The following is a 16,964-nucleotide window of genomic DNA, read 5'->3' on the forward strand; positions in this document are numbered from 1 at the left end:
ATCCGTGGTCACTATCGTCCAATATATTGGCAGAAATGACTTTCCCTGGCTGAGCATCGGAGACCGAAGCCACCAGACCAGACACTCTCTGGTCTGTTTGCTCAATCGGATCCGATTGTCCAGGGATTCCGGATTCCGATTCCATCTGAGAAGAATCTCTTGCTGAAGAATTCGGGTATGGGACTGGGCAAATGGGACTGCTTCGAAGGAAGCCACCATCAACCCCAGAACCCTCATGCAAGTTCGAAGAGAAGACCAGCTGTTGGATAGTAACAACTGGACTGCTGATTGAATCTTCCGGAGTTTCCCTACCGGAAGGAAAACTCTTGTCCTGACTGTGTCTAGAATTAGACCCAGATATTCGAGCCTCTGGGTGGGAACCAAAAAAGACTTTTGCTGGTTCACCAGCCACCCGAATTCCTGTAAAGAAATTATAGTAATTTCTAGGTTTTGTAGCAGGGTCTGTGGAGACTCTGCATGAAGCAGGAGATCGTCTAGGTAACCTAGAATCGATATGCCTCTTTGGCGCAGAAGTGCCAACATTGGGGGCAACACCTTCGTGAAGACCCGAGGAGCCGTGGCGAGACCGAAAGGTAACGCCACAAACTGATAGTGGTTCTCTTCTACGGAAAAACGTAGAAACCGCTGATGTCCTGCGAAAATGGGAATGTGAAGATATGCGTCCTTGATGTCTATGGACGCTAGGACATCCCCTGAATGCAGGAAGGCTGCTACTGTGCAAATGGATTCCATCTTGAATTTTCTTATGTTGAGAAAGGAATTGAGAGCCCTTAAGTCCAGAATTGGACGCACTTTGCCCTCTTTCCTGGGTATTGTGAATAGGTTTGAATAAAACCCCTGATAGCGCTCTGTCCAAGGAACGTGGACTACCACTCCTTGTTGTAGTAAATCCGTGACTGCTCTCCGCAGATCTTCTAAACGATCCGGGGATAGTCGGATATTGGAAGGGAAGAATCGCGCCGGTGGGAGAGATCGAAACTCGATCTTGTACCCTGACCTTATGACTTCGCAAACCCACTTGTCCGGGATTCTGGAGAGCCATGGATCCGGGAACCGGCAAAGACGTCCCCCCACCCCAGTTATGGGTGGGGGCGCACCTTCAGGCTTTGGTAGACTTATCTTCAGGTCTGGAGGGGGCAGGCCTTTGCTTGCCCGACCAACGTCCCCTGAAGCCTCCTGAAGGAGCTTTGGAGGACTTAATTTTTTCACCCGCGGGGCGAAAAAAAATTTTGTGAGCAGAGAAAGAAGGCCCTCGTCTTTGACGAGGTCCTTTACCCTTAGCATTTTGCGGTAAAAAGGGGCTCTTTCCTCCCATGAGATCCTTAATGATCTCATCTAAGTTGGCTCCAAATAAACGCTCTCCTGAAAAGGGGATATTAGCCAATGCTTTTTTGGAACCTTGGTCGGCTAACCAACCTTTTAGCCACAGTGTACACCTGAGAACCACTGCTGAAACTGAGGCTCGCGCCAATAGTGGAGTGGCGTCTAACGCCGCATCACACACAAACTGTAACCCTTGTATCATCTGTTCCAACAAATCTGATACCGCCTGAGGGACCTCTTCTAAGTCCCGGCGTAACCACTTGGTCCATTCAGTTACAGTCTGCGAAACCAGCCCAATAGCAATTATTGGTCTGAAAGCTGATCCAATCAAGGAAAACATGGTGCGAGACATAGCTTCTATCTTGCGATCCACCGGATCTTTAAAAGACGGAGCGTCTTCTAAAGGAATAACCGTGGCTTTATTCAATCTAGCAATTGGTGAATCCACCACAGGTGGTTCTGTCCATTTCTTAATGAGGGTTTCCTCAAACGGATAACGCCTGTTAATGCGTTTAGAAATAGCAGAAGTGCGTTTTGGCAGACTCCATTCTTCTTTGATTGGATTGCCAAAACATTTGGGCAATGGAAAAACCTTCGCCACTTTGATGCGTTTTTTAGTCCCAAAGGGGATTTCAGTTTCAGTTATTTCCGACGGAGTACCCTGTAATCTTAAGGTTTCTTGAACAGATACAATGAGTGTGTTTACCAACGCTTCCTCTCGGGCTATGGCTGATGCCGAAACATCCTCCTCACTGTCTGAAGAGACAGTACCCGAGACACCAATCCCAGATGAGGTACCTGCAACTGCAGAAATAGGCTCAGATTCTGAATCCGAAGTTTCAGATAATATGGGGTTAGGCGGGGGTCGCTTTCTTGCGCCCTGTCCCTGACAAGCCACTTCCACCCGGGACACAAAAGTTTCCATAATAGCTGACAATTATTCAATCGTCAGTGGGGTGCTGGAGGATCCTGCAGACACCTCGAGGGGATCTGGTGGAGATACATGAGTGGCAGGGTCCATGTTAACTCAGGACACCTCTGCCAGAAAAATTTTTTTTTTTTTTTTATGTGTATCCCCCTAGCGCAATAGCGCCCCTCAGAGTACCTGCTTCTTGATCCCCACAGAGAGAGAGAGGGACCCTCAAGGCTCACCACCCGATGCAGAGAAGTTTCCAACCCACTGCAGTCAGCGTTTGTCTTTTACAGACTGGAAAGAGCTGTGTTCGTTTTCCCGGGTAGAAAGGAAGTGGCTCCGCCCCCTGTGTATGCCTTCCGGCGTTCCCAGCTCTCCACGAGGTTAGCTGGGCTCATCAAACATGGCCGCCCCCATACGGGAGACAATAGACTCCAAAAACATGGCGGCCGGCGTGACCTGAGGACATTCATGCACCTGGTCTACAGAAAAATGGCGGCGGATTGCCAAAATCGTTTTCCCAGCACATCCCCCTGCATTCTGCTAAATGGCGGTTTATCGATCTGCAGGAGGTCCACTACAATTAAGGTAGGATTATACCTCCTATGTCTGCTGCAATACTGCAGTCTGCTGGGTAGAGTGTTAGCTCTCAAACCAAGTCCACTTCCCACCAAACACATGCTGTATTTACAAGGGGGGACTTTTAGTGTCAGACAGATACTGACCATGTATGGAGGGGCCCATATTCCAAAACTGCCTCATAACGAGGGAAAAAAGGAAACATTTACTCACCATACCGAACCGACAGGCACCCTCTCTTCACAATACCCTCTCCACCGGGGTGGGGGGTTGTGGACCACTCCGGACGCCTCGACTCTCTGGTTCCTGGCGTCCAAGCGAGACTTTTAACTCGCAAGGTCAGTCCCTCGAATGGGACTCCGTCGCGGCCGACCCAGCGCGGAGCTCTGGTCTGCACGCGCTCGTAGGCAGAAACTGGGGTGACCACTGGATCTCAACATCCAGCCCGTCGCCCAGCCCCGCATACTTACTTGAATGTGTCGCGGCCGACCAAGCTCGTAGGCCGGCTGGGGTGACCACTAGTGTCGCCCAGTCCGGCGTATTTGCTTGAAGATCTCACAGGAAAAAAACACTGGAGAAAAACTACCTAAAAAATATTTTTTCTAAAAAAAAAAAAAATCTTGCCAGGACCAGAGATCCCAGCAAGGAACTTAGGTCCTTACTCCTGACTAGACAGAAAAAAACTGATTCCGTGTAGCAGAGAGAGGGAGGATATACCCTCTGGGACTGCCCCTAGGGTGGAGCCAGAACGTTTTTTCTTTCTGCTTAGTCCTACTCCTGCGGAGACAACATAACCCAGTTCTTGTGAATCAAGAAGACTACGTCTGTCAATGAGCGACAGAGAAATATTTTTTTTATTTTTTTTAATAATTAAAAAGAAAAAAAATATTATTTAGTTTTTACATTTAAAAAATAAATTAAATTAATAATAAATAACCACACTCCCTGTCAAAGGTAACTAACTGGACAGGGAGATGGTAATGCATTGTGAACAATCAGGCAGTGGAAACAGTAATTACAACAGTCATTACTCCCGGCCACCACAAGAGGGTGCCAGTTCCCCATTGGAAGCCTCTCATCTCAAGTAGGCCGAAAAGCCGGGGCCTCAATTTTCGGACGGCCCGGAAGTCCGTGCAAAAGGGACAGGACACCTTCTGCAGGGCACCCCAGGCGCCAGGTCGCTAATTCTAGTCGCAAATGCGACATGGCGCCCGGGTTTTGTCGAGGCCTGCCTGGAGAGAGTTTGCTGCACTGAAAGTAAAGGGGCTGAATAATTTTGCACGCCCAATTTTTCAGTTTTTTTATTTGTTAAAGTTTGAAATATCCAATAAATTTCGTTCCACTTCATGATTGTGTCCCACTTGTTGATTCTTCACAAAAAAATTACAGTTTTATATCTTTACGTTTGAAGCCTGAAATGTGGCAAAAGGTCGCAAAGTTCAAGGGGGCCGAATACTTTGGCAAGGCACTGTATCTCTCCTGAACCATCAATTGCAATCCTGCATGTATGGTATATTGGTCTGGATTCCTATGTCTAGAGAGTAGGTTTGCCAATCACAGCCTGGCACATACTAGGCGTATAGTTAGTAGGACGTCCCTGCTCGAACAATTGGTCAAGTACTCATACATGCGAGTCCAGCTGTCAGTCCAAAAGGTGCAGAGTTCTAAGCGGGCATACAGGCAGTTGGTATGCTCTGTACCAGACAGGTTCTCAGAAAGAGCAGGGCCGGTTGGGGTGAAGGTGCAAGCAGGTGAGATGTATCGTAGCATTAAGATTCACAAACATTTTACCTAAAGTCTTAGGTAACTTATGTAAATCAAATAGTAGGTAACCTATGGAACTCAAAAGTGAAATTCTAACTAAATCAATTTTTAGAAGTCCAAGTACTAAAGTAGATATGTCAAGAACTCTCAACTTATTTTAAAAAGAGAAGACAAAAGAAAAAATACACTGGGGGTAAAAAAAAAAAAAAAGATTTGATTCCTTACCTCAAAAGTGTACTTTTCTCGGTTGTTAAAGAGTATTAATATGGTCATCTGGAAGGTTGAAACTTGCAGTATGTGTTTTCGTGTGTTGGAACCAGTAACTTGGGCTCCTCCTACGCCAACCTCTGAGCCATCCTCCTGGAAAGAAAATGCACACATCCATGCACATTAACTAGCTATGATTTACTATGTGGGGCTTCTAGGATACCATCTTCTCTATATTCAAATATTTCTACTAACCTTTTTGACAGGTCCATAAAACGTAGCATTAAGATCCGCAGAACCCATGTGGTGCTGCAATGTCAGCTGCCGTCCACTGTGCTTCGCAAGATAAAACCTTTATCAAAGCAAACACGGTATTTTAATTAAACATACACCGATATGAGATAATGGCTCATAGTAAATTGGAGCAGAACCGATATTAAAAGATCTCTGCTAAGCCTCAAATGGCCTTATAACAGTCACAGTAACAATTTAGACCATTTGTAAGCCATTCTGTGGAAAAAACAGTCCTTGCATTTTTAATTGCCAAGAAACTGTGTATATGGAGCATTTGCTCCCTTATGGCCACACCTAAGCACATCATTGTGGGGGAAGAAAAAAAATTAATCCCCCCCCCCCCCATCATCCAGTGGATACTTCTTGTTCCTGCCAAAATAGAATATAGGGGGGCTACAAGCTTTTTGAAGGGTCATGCACTTCATTTTCATACTAGCTCGTGTTGCTAGGAAAATAATCGAAAGCAGTATAGATTTGTCAGCACTCAGGTAGAGCTATCCACTTTATTCCCAATCCCCCAGCTGCTAGTAATTCTTGTCCCATTGGACAGATACCCCTGAAACTAGAACTAATCCAGCGCTTTTAAAAAGTCAAACATCCCTAAGAGCTGGAAAGCACTGGATTCCTTAGTTTCAAGGAAAATAATTGAGCGTGTGATTTTAGCAGCATCCAACAATAACCACTTCCCTCTGGAGCAATTCTTTCATTTTTCACACACATTAAAATCTGCATTGGCTATACAATTACTTAAAGTGGTTGTAAACCCCAGTCATGAAATTTGGACTAAGCACATATATTTGCAGTGTTTACTTATCTCTCACCAAAACTCTAAGGGTCGTTTCTCTCTGGTGCTTCGTTCCTTTGCTATCAGCATCAGTCACTTCTGAGAAGTTTTCAAACACATGAGATAAAATTTGTTATGGGGAGGGAGAGAAGCACACCACTGGTCTATTCATAATACAGCTCTGCATGATCCTTTGTTCCTCTGCCTACGTGGTTAGGGGGATGCATAAGGATTTTATCACAAGTCTGCACTTTTGAAGATTTGTAGACAAAAGAAGACTGCAAATAAATAAGTAAAACTTATGTAGGACGATTTGTTTAATCTGAGGCTATTTACTTCACTGGGTATATGTAAGGCTTTACAACAACTTAGTGCTGTATCCATCAATGAACATCAGAGAAATGGATTTTAGGGTAAGTCAAAAATCCCTTTTCTCTTTCGTTCATTGACAGACACAGCTCCTGATCTTCTTAACCATTGGGACATCCCAAAGCAATGTTAAACATGAGGGATGGGAACAGCGAAAAATAAATTACCAAGGCTAACTATAGCCAACCAGGTAAACAGGAGCTCAACCAAAACAACTGGAGATTACCTGAAAAAAAACAATACACCTTCAAAGAGGACCAGGTCCTCTAAACAGCCTGTAAAACCTTGCGGCCAAAGGAAGCATCCGCAGATTCCAATACATCCACTTTATAGAATCTTGTGAAGTGTACACCGACGACCAGGTGGTCGCCTTGCAAACCTGCGTCACTGACGCACGACGACAGAAGGCTCAAAAGGCACTAAGCGCCCGAGTAGAGTGCCTCGACAGGGAAAGGAGGAACCCGACCCTTGATGGAATAGGCTGATCCATCTGGAAGTGGTCCCAGAGGAAGTGGACAACCCTTTCCGAGGCCCATCTGTAAGCACAAATAGTGTGTCCGATTCCCTAAATTACTTTGTAGCTGTCAGGTACACCCTAATCGCCCGGATTACATCCAAGGCATGCAAAGCAATTTCTTTCGGATGGTTTGGCCTGGGACACAGGGAAGACAATACATCTTAATTCAAATGAAAATCAGAGACAACCTTTGAAAGGAACGATGGACAGGGGCAAAGAACTACCTTATCACTGTGAACCACCAAGTAAGATGGACAGGGTTAACGCCACCAATTCCAACAACCCGCAAGCAGTGGTGAAAGCCACCAAAAAGGCCACCTTCTGGGACAGCGTAAGCGGGGGAATCTCTGGAAGGTTCTCAAAAGGAGGCTTCTGGAGGACAAAGCATCAAATTGAGGTCCCAAGGTGGCATTAGGGACTGCACTGGAGGGGTCAAGTGCCTGACTCCCTGAAGAAAAGTGCACACTAAGGAGTATGTGGCTAAGGGCGGGTGAAAAAAGACCGCTAAGGCCGACACCTGACCCTTGATAGTATTCAAAGACAGTTTCTGCTCAACCCCCCATTGCAGGAAGGTCAAGACCTGAGCAACCGGAAAAGAGCCAGGATGAACCCAAAGAGACTCCCACCACGCAATGTACGTCTTCCACGTATGATGGAAGATCTTCCAAGAAATACATTTTCTAGCTTTCAACAGCGTTGGAATCACCGGCTCAGACAAACCTCTATCCATCAGCACCTGCCGTTCGACAGCCAAGCCGCCAAAGCCAGAGACTGTAAAGCAGGACGGAAGATTGGACCTTGGGACAGCAGATCCTCTCTGAGAGGAAGCTTCCAAGAATGTTGGCAACGAGCCACACCAGATCAGCATATTAAGCCCAGTAGGGCCAGTCTGGGGCTACTAAGATGACTGGAATTACTTCTGCCTCGATCATGCGTAGAAGTCTTGGCAGAGGCTTGAGAGGAGGGAAGGCGTAAATAAGATGATACTGACCCCCACGGGGCCACCAGCCCATCTGTGGTGTCCGCCAGAGGATCCCGTGACCAAGCCACAAATCTCTGCAGCTGTTGAGCCAGGATGCCAACAGATCCGCCTCGGGAATACCCCACTGGAGACAACTGACGAAACACTTACGGATGAAGGGACCACTCCCCTTGGTCCAACGCCTGCCGACTGAGGTAATCCGCCTGCCAGTTTTACACCCTGGGAATTTGTACAGCAGAGGGGGCTGGAACGAACCGTTCTGTCCACCTTAGAATGCCAGCTACCTCCAGAGCCGCCAGGACACTTCTTTTGCCCCCCTGGTGATTGACATAAGCCACGGCCGTGGCATTGTCCAATTGAATGCGCACTGGACATCCCTGAATGCGACCGTCCAATGTTCCAGGCAGTGTCTGATTGCTCGGAGTGCCGGACAGGACGGCATCCATGGTGACCACTGTCCAATAAAAGGGGAGGTAGGATTTGGCCAGCCGAAGCCACCATTTTAGGGACTCTTTCGTTGCCCGGCTCAGCTGGATTGGATTGTCCAGAGACTGCGGATTCTTGTCCCATTTGGCCAGAATCTCCCTTGTAGGGACCTCAAATTAAACTGTGCAAACAAAACCGCCTCGAAGGTAGACACCATCAGGCCCAACTCCCGCATGCAAGTCCAGAGGGATGATCATTCTGCTGGAAAGCAGGAGACGAATTACAGCCTGCAGTTTCTGGAGTTTGTCCAGAGGAAGGAGCACTCTGGCTAAGGCCGAGTCCAGAGCCAGACCCAAATAGTCCAGCTTTGTGGATGGAAGCAGAGCAGACTTCTAAAAATTCAGAATCCAAGTGAACTCCCTCAGAGTTCGTATGGTGATCTCCAGGTTTTCAACCAGAGCAGGAGGAGACTCCGCTCGCAGAAGGAGGTTGTCCAAGTAGCCCAGTACCGCGACCCCCCATTGGCCTAACAATGCTGGCACCGGGGCCAACACTTTTGTGAAGACCTTAGGAGCAGAAGAAAGACCAAAGAGTAACGCCACAAACTGATAATGCTCCTCTCCCATGGCAAAGCAGAGGAAGCGCTGGAGACCAACACATAATAGAATGTGAAGTTAAGTGTCCTTGATGTCGATGGAGGCAAAAAAAAAATCCCCCTGATGCAAGGAAGCCACCACCGTGCAAACAGACTCTATTCTGAACTTCTGCACCCACACAAAGCAGTTCAGCGCCTTGAGATCCAGTATTGGACACACCTTACCTTCCTTCCGGGGACAGGTTTGAGTAAAAACCCCTGAAAACGTTCCAAAGTCTGAACCGGGACCATCACCCTTTAAAGTAAAAGGTTTTGCACCGCCCCAAAAAAGTCTGTAAGAGGACCAGGGACAGAAGCATGTTGGAAGAATTTTATTGGAGGATAAGAAGGAAACTCGACCTTGTAGCCGGACCGAGTTTCGTTGTTTATTTTACTATTTTTCTAGTCTGACACTTTTTTACTTTTTTGGTTTTTATCACTTTTAATCCTGTTAAAAGTAATGTAAATATCCCTTATAATAGGAATAGGGCATGACAGGACCTCTTTACAGCGAGATAAGGGGTCTAAGTCACCAGATCTCACCTCTTGGCTGGAAAGCCTGAAATAAAAAAAATAAAAAACACACAAACACAATCTGGGCTTCACAGCCCATGCAAAGGCATTGTTTCTAACTGCAGAGGCTGGTTGTGAAGTCATAACATCGCACCCGGCCTTGAAAAGGTCAGAGACTGCTGGGGACCATCTTCTCTATGGTGAACTTCCAGTGCCAGCAGATTCATTCTTTGGCTCGCCGATCACACAGACAAGCCATTAGAAGCACCAAAGGGCAGTGGGAGGGAGGTGATATCCCCTTCCGCCGCCTGTAAAAACAATCAAGCGGCTGAACAACCTGTTTTTTTACGGTACAGGGAATCACCTGTTCTAAAAGAATATCTCTGAATGATGCCTGTAACAGCTGGCATCATTCAGATATCCTCACTCAAAGTCTGCGACGTCATGAAACGTCAAGCAGGAGGTGGTTAACCTTGCAGACTATGGACATACTAGAGACAAAAAACTGGATTTCTGTCTTACCGTAAAATCCTTTTCTCTGATGTTCATTGACAGACACAGTTCCATATTTTGACCCTTGGGATATGCTGCCCCCTACAGGTGTAGGACACTAAGCAAAAAAAAGTTTGACTACGCCTATAAGGCAGTCCCAGGAAGTATAATCCCACTTCCTGCTATAGGTCTTCAGTTTTGTAACAAGCAGTGTCAAAAAAACATATAACCCAACTCAGAGGGGCGTGTGCTGTGTCTGTCAATGAACATCAGAGAAAAGGATTTTACAGTAAGACAAAAATCCAGTTCTCTCTTTTGTTCATTGACTGACACAGCTCCATATCTTCTTGACCCTTGGGACGTCTCAAAACAGTGTCAAACATGAGGGGTGGGAAGAACACAGCAATAAACATACTTCCCAAAGGCTACACGTAGCCAACCAGGTAAAACAGGAGCTCAACCAGGAACAACTGGAGCTCACCTGACAAAAAAAGTACACCCTCAAAGTCGACTAATCCTCCCCAACAGTGGCCTGCAGAACCTTGCTGCCAAAAGAAGCATCCGCAGATGCGAACACATCCACCTTATAAAATTTTAAGAAAGTGTGCACAGGCGACCAGGTGGGTAGTCTTGCAAACCTGCACCGCTGATGCCTGATGGCGGAAGGCCCAAGAGACACTAAGCGCCCACGTAGAATACGCCTTAACAGGGAAAGGAGAATCCTGACCCTGGATGGAATAGGCCTGCACCACCGTCTGCCCGATCCATCTGGAAACGGTCACAGCAGATGCGGCCAGCCCCATACGGGATCCACCTGTAAAGAGAAAAAGGGAATCAGATTTACAGAACGACTCAGTTACCGCCAGGTACATCCTGATTGCCCCAACCACATCCAAAGAATGTAAGGCAATCTCTTTAGGGTGCTTAGGCTCAGGACATAAGACAACACAATGTCTTTATTTAAATGGAAACCAGAGATGACCTTAGGAAGGAATGACTGGCAGGGACGAAGCAGCACTTTATCTCTGTGAACCACCAAGTAAGGTGAACGACAAGACAAGCAGCCAGCTCCGACACCCTCCTTGCAGAAGAAAAAAGGCACCAAGGAGGCTATCTTCTGGGACAATGTAAGCAGAGGAATCTTGCGAATATGTTCCAACAGCAGTTACTGAAGAACCGCCAGCACCAAGAAGGGATCCCACAAGGACAATGGAGACCGTACTGGGGGAGCCAAGTAGCGAACCCCCTGAACAAAGGTGCGAACAGCAGAAGCGTAACCAAAGGACAATGAAAGCAAATCGCCAAGGCCAAACCTGGCCCTTGATGGTACCCAAGGCCAGACATTGCTCAACACCTCATTGAAGGAAGCCAAACTCCAAGTCACCAAAAGGGAGCGAGGGTGAACCCCAAGAGATTCACATCCCCAAAGTACGCTCTTCAAACGTGATGATAAATCTACCTAGAAGTAGATTTACTAGCTTGCAGGAGCGTGGGACTCACCGATTCAGACAACCCTCTAACCTTCAGCACCTGGCTTCCGACAGCCAAGCCATTAAAGCTAGCGACTGTAAACGAAGATAGAGGAGATCTGTTTGCTCAAGGGAAAATCTTCCAAGAGGAAGTCTCCAAGGGCCATCGACGACCAACAGTAACAGATCTGCGTACCAAGACCGGCGAGGCCAGTCTGGAGCCACTAGGATAGCCGTAATCTCTTCTGCCTCAAACCTACCCAGGAGTCTTGGCAGAAGTTCTAGAAGAGGAACGACGTGTATATAATCAGACGACATCGGCACCAAAAGAGCCACCAGTGCATTTGTGGTGTCAGCCAGAGGATCCAGAGACCGTGCCACAAACCCAAGCACCTTACTGTTGAGACGAGATGCCAAGAGGACCAACTCGGCAGTTCCCCACCGGAGACACAACTAATGAAAACACCTCTAGAGAAAATGTCCAGTATATCGATCAGTAGTCTGGATTCTTCCAGAGTCCAAACCCCCTGAGCACAATCCGTGCCAAAAAACGCCACCCTGCTCAGTTAGGCTGGCATCTGTGGTGACCACCATTCAGTACAGTGGAAGGAATGATTTACTCTGTTGAAGCGCCGTAGAGCGAAGACACCGAACCAGGGACCCTCACATACCCAAGCTCAACAGGATCAGATTGTCTAGAGACAGTGGATTCTTGCCCCACATGGCAAGAATCTCTTTGCAGAGGTATTGTGTGGACAGATTTTTGAACTCGTCCCATGAGAGGAACACCCTGGCTGAGGCAGAGTCCAGAACAGACAACTAGGTGGACTGAACCAGAGCCAAAACCTGTAAATTTATTTCCAACCAAACTCCTGCAGAGTTCGCACAGTAATCTCCCGGCTGTCCGTTCGAGCAGTGGGAGACTCTGCTCGCAAAAGAAAGTCATCCAGGTACTCCAGTACCACAATTCCCAGCTGGAACAACAATGCCAACACCTGGGCCAACACTAATGAAAACCCTAGGGTGTGAGATGAGACCTCTTGATAATGCTCACAGCAAGCAGAGGAAGTGCAAATGACCCACATATCAGAATATGAAGGGTAAGCGTCCTTAATATCGATAGAGGCCAGAAGATCCCCCTGATATAGGGATACTACTACCATATGAATGGACTCCATTCGAAACATCTATGCCCACACAAAGCAGTAAAGCGCTTGAGGTCCAAGATTGGACGTAGCTTGCTTTTCTTCCTGGGACCTGCAAATATGTTTGAATAAAACCCATGAAACAAACTTTCAGATTCTGAGACCGAAACAACCACCCCTTGTAGAGTCAAGTTTTGCACCGCCTGAAGAGACCTCGCAAGTGGTCAGGGGATAAACGCAGGTTGGAAGGAAAGAACCTTTTTGGAGGAGAAGACCAAAAAACTCAATCTTGTAGCCGGACTGAATCAGCTCTTGCACCCACTGGTCTTGAATCAGGGAGGTCCACAGGTCCGGAAGGAAACTAAGACATCCTCCCCTCACCCCAAATACGGGTGATAGCGCCCCTTCAGACTGAAGAGGCCTTGTGTGCAGGTCTGGAAGGACCCACTCTCAGCAGACCAGGTCCTCATGGAACCTCTGGAGGAGGTCCTTTCAGGGAGGCTCCAAAAAGGCAATTCTCGAAAAAAAGAAAGATCACAAAGCCTTCTGGAAATTCTGGTCTGCAGATCAGTAGATTAGCCATATTAAGTGCCGAAGGATCGTTGCTGTCACGGACAGCCCAGAGACTAAGGGAGCCACATCCAGAGAGATCAACGGACGAACTGCAACCCCTGGACGAAATGGTCTGCCACCCCCACAAAGGCAAGTAGAAGCGGTTCCCCTCCAGATCCTGGCACAAAAGCTTTGCCCACTCGGGATGTCAGGGACACCAAAAGCTATGGTGAACACCGGCTTAAGGACCGAACCAGCCACAGTAACATGTGGGGGACCAAAGTCTCGACTCACCTGTCAAAAGGATCTTTTAAAACCGGAGACTCCTCCACTGGAAATAGGGTGGATTTATTCAGCCTGGAGACCTGAGAGTCCACCACAGGTGGGACTGCCCATGTACTCTAAAGAGACTCCTCAAGGGATACCGTCAATTGAAACGCGTAGGCACCGCCATATTGCGTTTAGAACAACGTCACTGACTCAACAATTTTGTCACAGTAGGCGGGAAAAAGGAAATACTTTTACGCCTTAGAGGATCTGTGGGCCCCAAGGGAACCGTCACCTCTGAAACCGCAGCAGCTGCATCCCCCATGTTTAAAATTTCCTGCACCGATTCAATCAGTGCATCCACCAGCACCTTTTCAAGTGCATGTGCAGTAAAAGAGGAATCCTCACTGTCCGAAGTGCACGTACGCAGACTCAGTAGGGGGTCGCTATATATTAAGCTCACCCTGAAAACATAAGCAGGGGAGCCCGCCGACCTCAGTTCAGCAAGGAGACGCCGGCTAAAAGGTCCACAAAAGGGCCACCTATTAGATCCTGCAAAGAAGCAAAAGGGTCGCAATCCATACATAATAGGACATAGCCCCCTTGAGGGGGCGCCTGCCATGACGTGGACACGCAGGCAGAGTACCCTCGCCCACAAAATAATGGCTGCTATACTTCACTAATAATGAAGCGCCCCCACCCGTTTCACGGGAGGCGCCAGGTTGACCATATGGCCCAAGAGGTCGCAGGCCTGTGACCTAAATTTCTGTTAAAGGCCCAGTCACAATTGCCTGGATCCACAGTCCGGCAGATGCCCAGGGAGAGAGTTGGGGGCTTCAGCTAAACTCACTTAGGACGCCCCTCAATGGTGGCGCCCAAAGCGGCCGCGTGGCCCAGTAGGCCGCAAGGCAAGGCCTAAATTTGTGAGGGCGGTCAGCCGCGAGCCCCAGCGGAGGAGACCCACTGAGTGTTTAGAGGGGCTTGGGGGGGATGGAGGGGAACCCGGGGGTCCGACCATCCCATGGATGGGAATGGAAGACTACCAAGGGAGAGGAGGGGGACACTACTTACCATACCATGGAACCGGGTGGGCACCACTTCAGGCAGACCACCGCACCATCATGGAATAGGGGTGCTGCGGGACAGAGGCACGCTGCGACACAGGTCGTGACCAAGGCCATGAGTACTCGCGAGGCGTTTAACTCACCGGCCAGCCCCCATCCAGTGGGGCTATGTCGCGGCCAATCTAGCACGGAGCTAAGGTCAGGTCGCGCTCACAGGCCAGGCTGGGAAGACCACAAAGATCTAGGATACCCAGTACGTCGCCCAGTCCCACAGTCGATTGTAGTACTCGCAGGAAAATAAAAGAGAAGAAAAAAATTCAGTTTAAAAATGAAAAAATGCCAGGACCAGAGATCCCAGCAAGGTCCTTACTCCTGACTAGGCAGAAAAGCTTTAGACCTATAGCAGGAAGTGGGAGTATACCTCCTGGGACTGCCCTATAGGCGTAATCAAACTTTTTTCTGCCTAGTGTCCTACTCCTGTAGGCAGCATAACCCAAGGGTCAAGAAGATATAGAGAGGTGTCTGTAAATGAACAAAAGAGACATGGGATTTTTGATTTACTGTAAAACCCATTTCTCTGATGTTCATTGACTGAAACTTCTCCTGATCTTCTTAACCATTGGGTTCTACTGCCACCCACAGGAGTAGGACACTAGGCAGAAAAAAGTCAATGTCATAGCCAGTATATTGCCATGTACTCAATTTTGTTAAAAGCAGTGTCAGAAGAATTACAAACTCCACAGAGGGTTGGTTGCTGTGTCCGTCAAACATCAGAGAAATGGATTTTACTGCAAGTCTAAAATCCCATTTTCTCTTTCATTCACTGACAGACACTGCTCCTGATTTTCTTAACCATTGGGATGCCCCAAAGCAGTGTTAAATGTGGGGTGGAACAGCAAAAACAACTCCCAAGGCTAAAACTATAGCCAGCCAGGTAAACAGGAGCTCAACCAAAATAACTGGAGCCCACCTGAAAAAAATACACCCTCAAAAATGCAGCCTGCAAAACCTTGTGGCCAAAGGAAGCATCCGCAGATGGCAACACATCCACTTTATAGAACTTTGTGAATGCGTGCACTGATGACCAGGTGGCCGCCTTGCAAACCTGCATCACTGATGCCTGATAACAGAGGGCCCAGGAGGCACTGAGCGCATGAGCAGAGTGTGCCTTGACAGGAAAAGGAGGAACCTGACCCTTGATGGAATAGGCCTGAATCACCGTCTGTCTGATTCAACTGTAAATGGTTGCAGAGGAAGCAGACAACCCTTTCCAAGGCCCATCCATGAGCACAAATAGGGAATCCGATTTCCTAATAGACTCCATAGCTGCCAGACACACCCTAATCACCAGGACCACATCCAAGGCATGCAAAGCAATTTCCTTCGGATGTTTTGGCCTGGGACACAGAAGGCAACACAATGTCTTCATTCAGTTGAAAATCCGGGACAACCTTTGAAACGACAGATGAAGAACCACCTTATCTCTGTGAACCACTAAGTAAAGCGGACAAGATAGTGCCGCCAATTCAGACAACCTGCGCGCAGAGGTGATGGCCACCAAAAAGGCCACCTTCTGGGAGAGTGTAGGCAGGGGAATCCCCCGAAGATTCTCAAAAGGAGGCTTCTGGAGGACAGAGCACCTGGCTCTTGATAGTATTTAAGGGCATTTTCTGCTTAACCCCCCCGTTAAAGGAAGGTCAAGACCCGAGCCACCGAAAAAGAGCGAGGATGAACCCCAAGAGACTCATAACACGCAATGCAAGTCTTCTACGTACAATGGTAGGTCTACCTAGAAGTAGATTTCCTAGCTTTTAACAGCATTGAAATCACAGACTAAGACAAACCTCTATCCATTAGCACCTGGCGTTCAACAGTCAAGCCGTCAAAGCCAGCGACTAAAGCAGTATGGAAGATCAGTCCTTGGGACAGCAGATCATCCCCGAGAAGAAGCTTCCAAGGAACGTTGGCGACCAGCCGCACCAGATCGGCGTGCCAAGCCTAGTGAGGCCAGTCTGGGTCCACTAAGATGACCGGAACCCTTCTGCCTCGATCTTACGTAGAACTCTTGGCAGAAGCATGAGAGAAGGCGTAAATCAAGACGATACTGACCCCACAGGGCCACCAGCATGTCAGTTGCGTCCGCCAGAGGATCCCGTGTCCGAGCCACAAACCTTTGCACCTTTCTGTTGAGCGGGGATGACAAAAGATCCACCTTGGGGATGCCGCACTTGAGGCACAACTGACGAAACACCTCCGGATAAAGGGACCACTCCCCTTGGTCCAACGCCTGCCGACTTAGGTAATTCACCTGCCAGTTTTCCATCCCAGGAATGTGTACGGCGGAGAGGGCTGAAACGAACCGTTCTGCCCACCTTAGCATGTCGGCTACCTCCAGAACACCTGTGCCCCTCTGGTGATTGCTATAAGCCACGGCATTGCCCATTTGAATGCGCACCGGACATCCCTGAAAATCATTCATCCAATGTTCCAGGCACAGTCTGATCGCTCAGAGTTCCAAAAAACTGATCGGTAGCCTGGACTCTTCCGGTGTCCAGATCCCATGAGCAGAATTTTTGCCGAAGATGGCATCCGTGATGACCACTGTCCAATACAAGGGGAGGAAGGATTCGCCCAGCTGAAGTGCCAGAG

General features: G+C 48.1%; 1 protein-coding gene across 2 annotated transcripts in view; it reads right to left on the minus strand.

The window, feature by feature from the left end:
- The window catches only part of CUL3 (cullin 3), a 328,571-nt gene that overhangs the window by 67,116 nt on the left and 244,491 nt on the right, over positions 1–16,964 (minus strand). The window contains exons 12-13 of one of the 2 annotated variants that reach the window (XM_082252499.1): positions 5,063–5,159; positions 4,826–4,957 (exon numbers count right to left, since the gene is read on the minus strand). In XM_082252499.1, coding sequence (XP_082108625.1) covers positions 4,826–4,957; positions 5,063–5,159 — 229 coding nt within the window. Of the gene's footprint in view, positions 1–4,825; positions 4,961–5,062; positions 5,160–16,964 lie in introns of both variants that reach the window. The other variant, XM_082252498.1, reaches the window with a different exon arrangement.

This window comes from Pelophylax lessonae (genome assembly GCF_965119305.1).
Source record: "Pelophylax lessonae genome assembly, chromosome: 3".
Classification (NCBI taxonomy): Eukaryota; Metazoa; Chordata; class Amphibia; order Anura; family Ranidae; genus Pelophylax; species Pelophylax lessonae.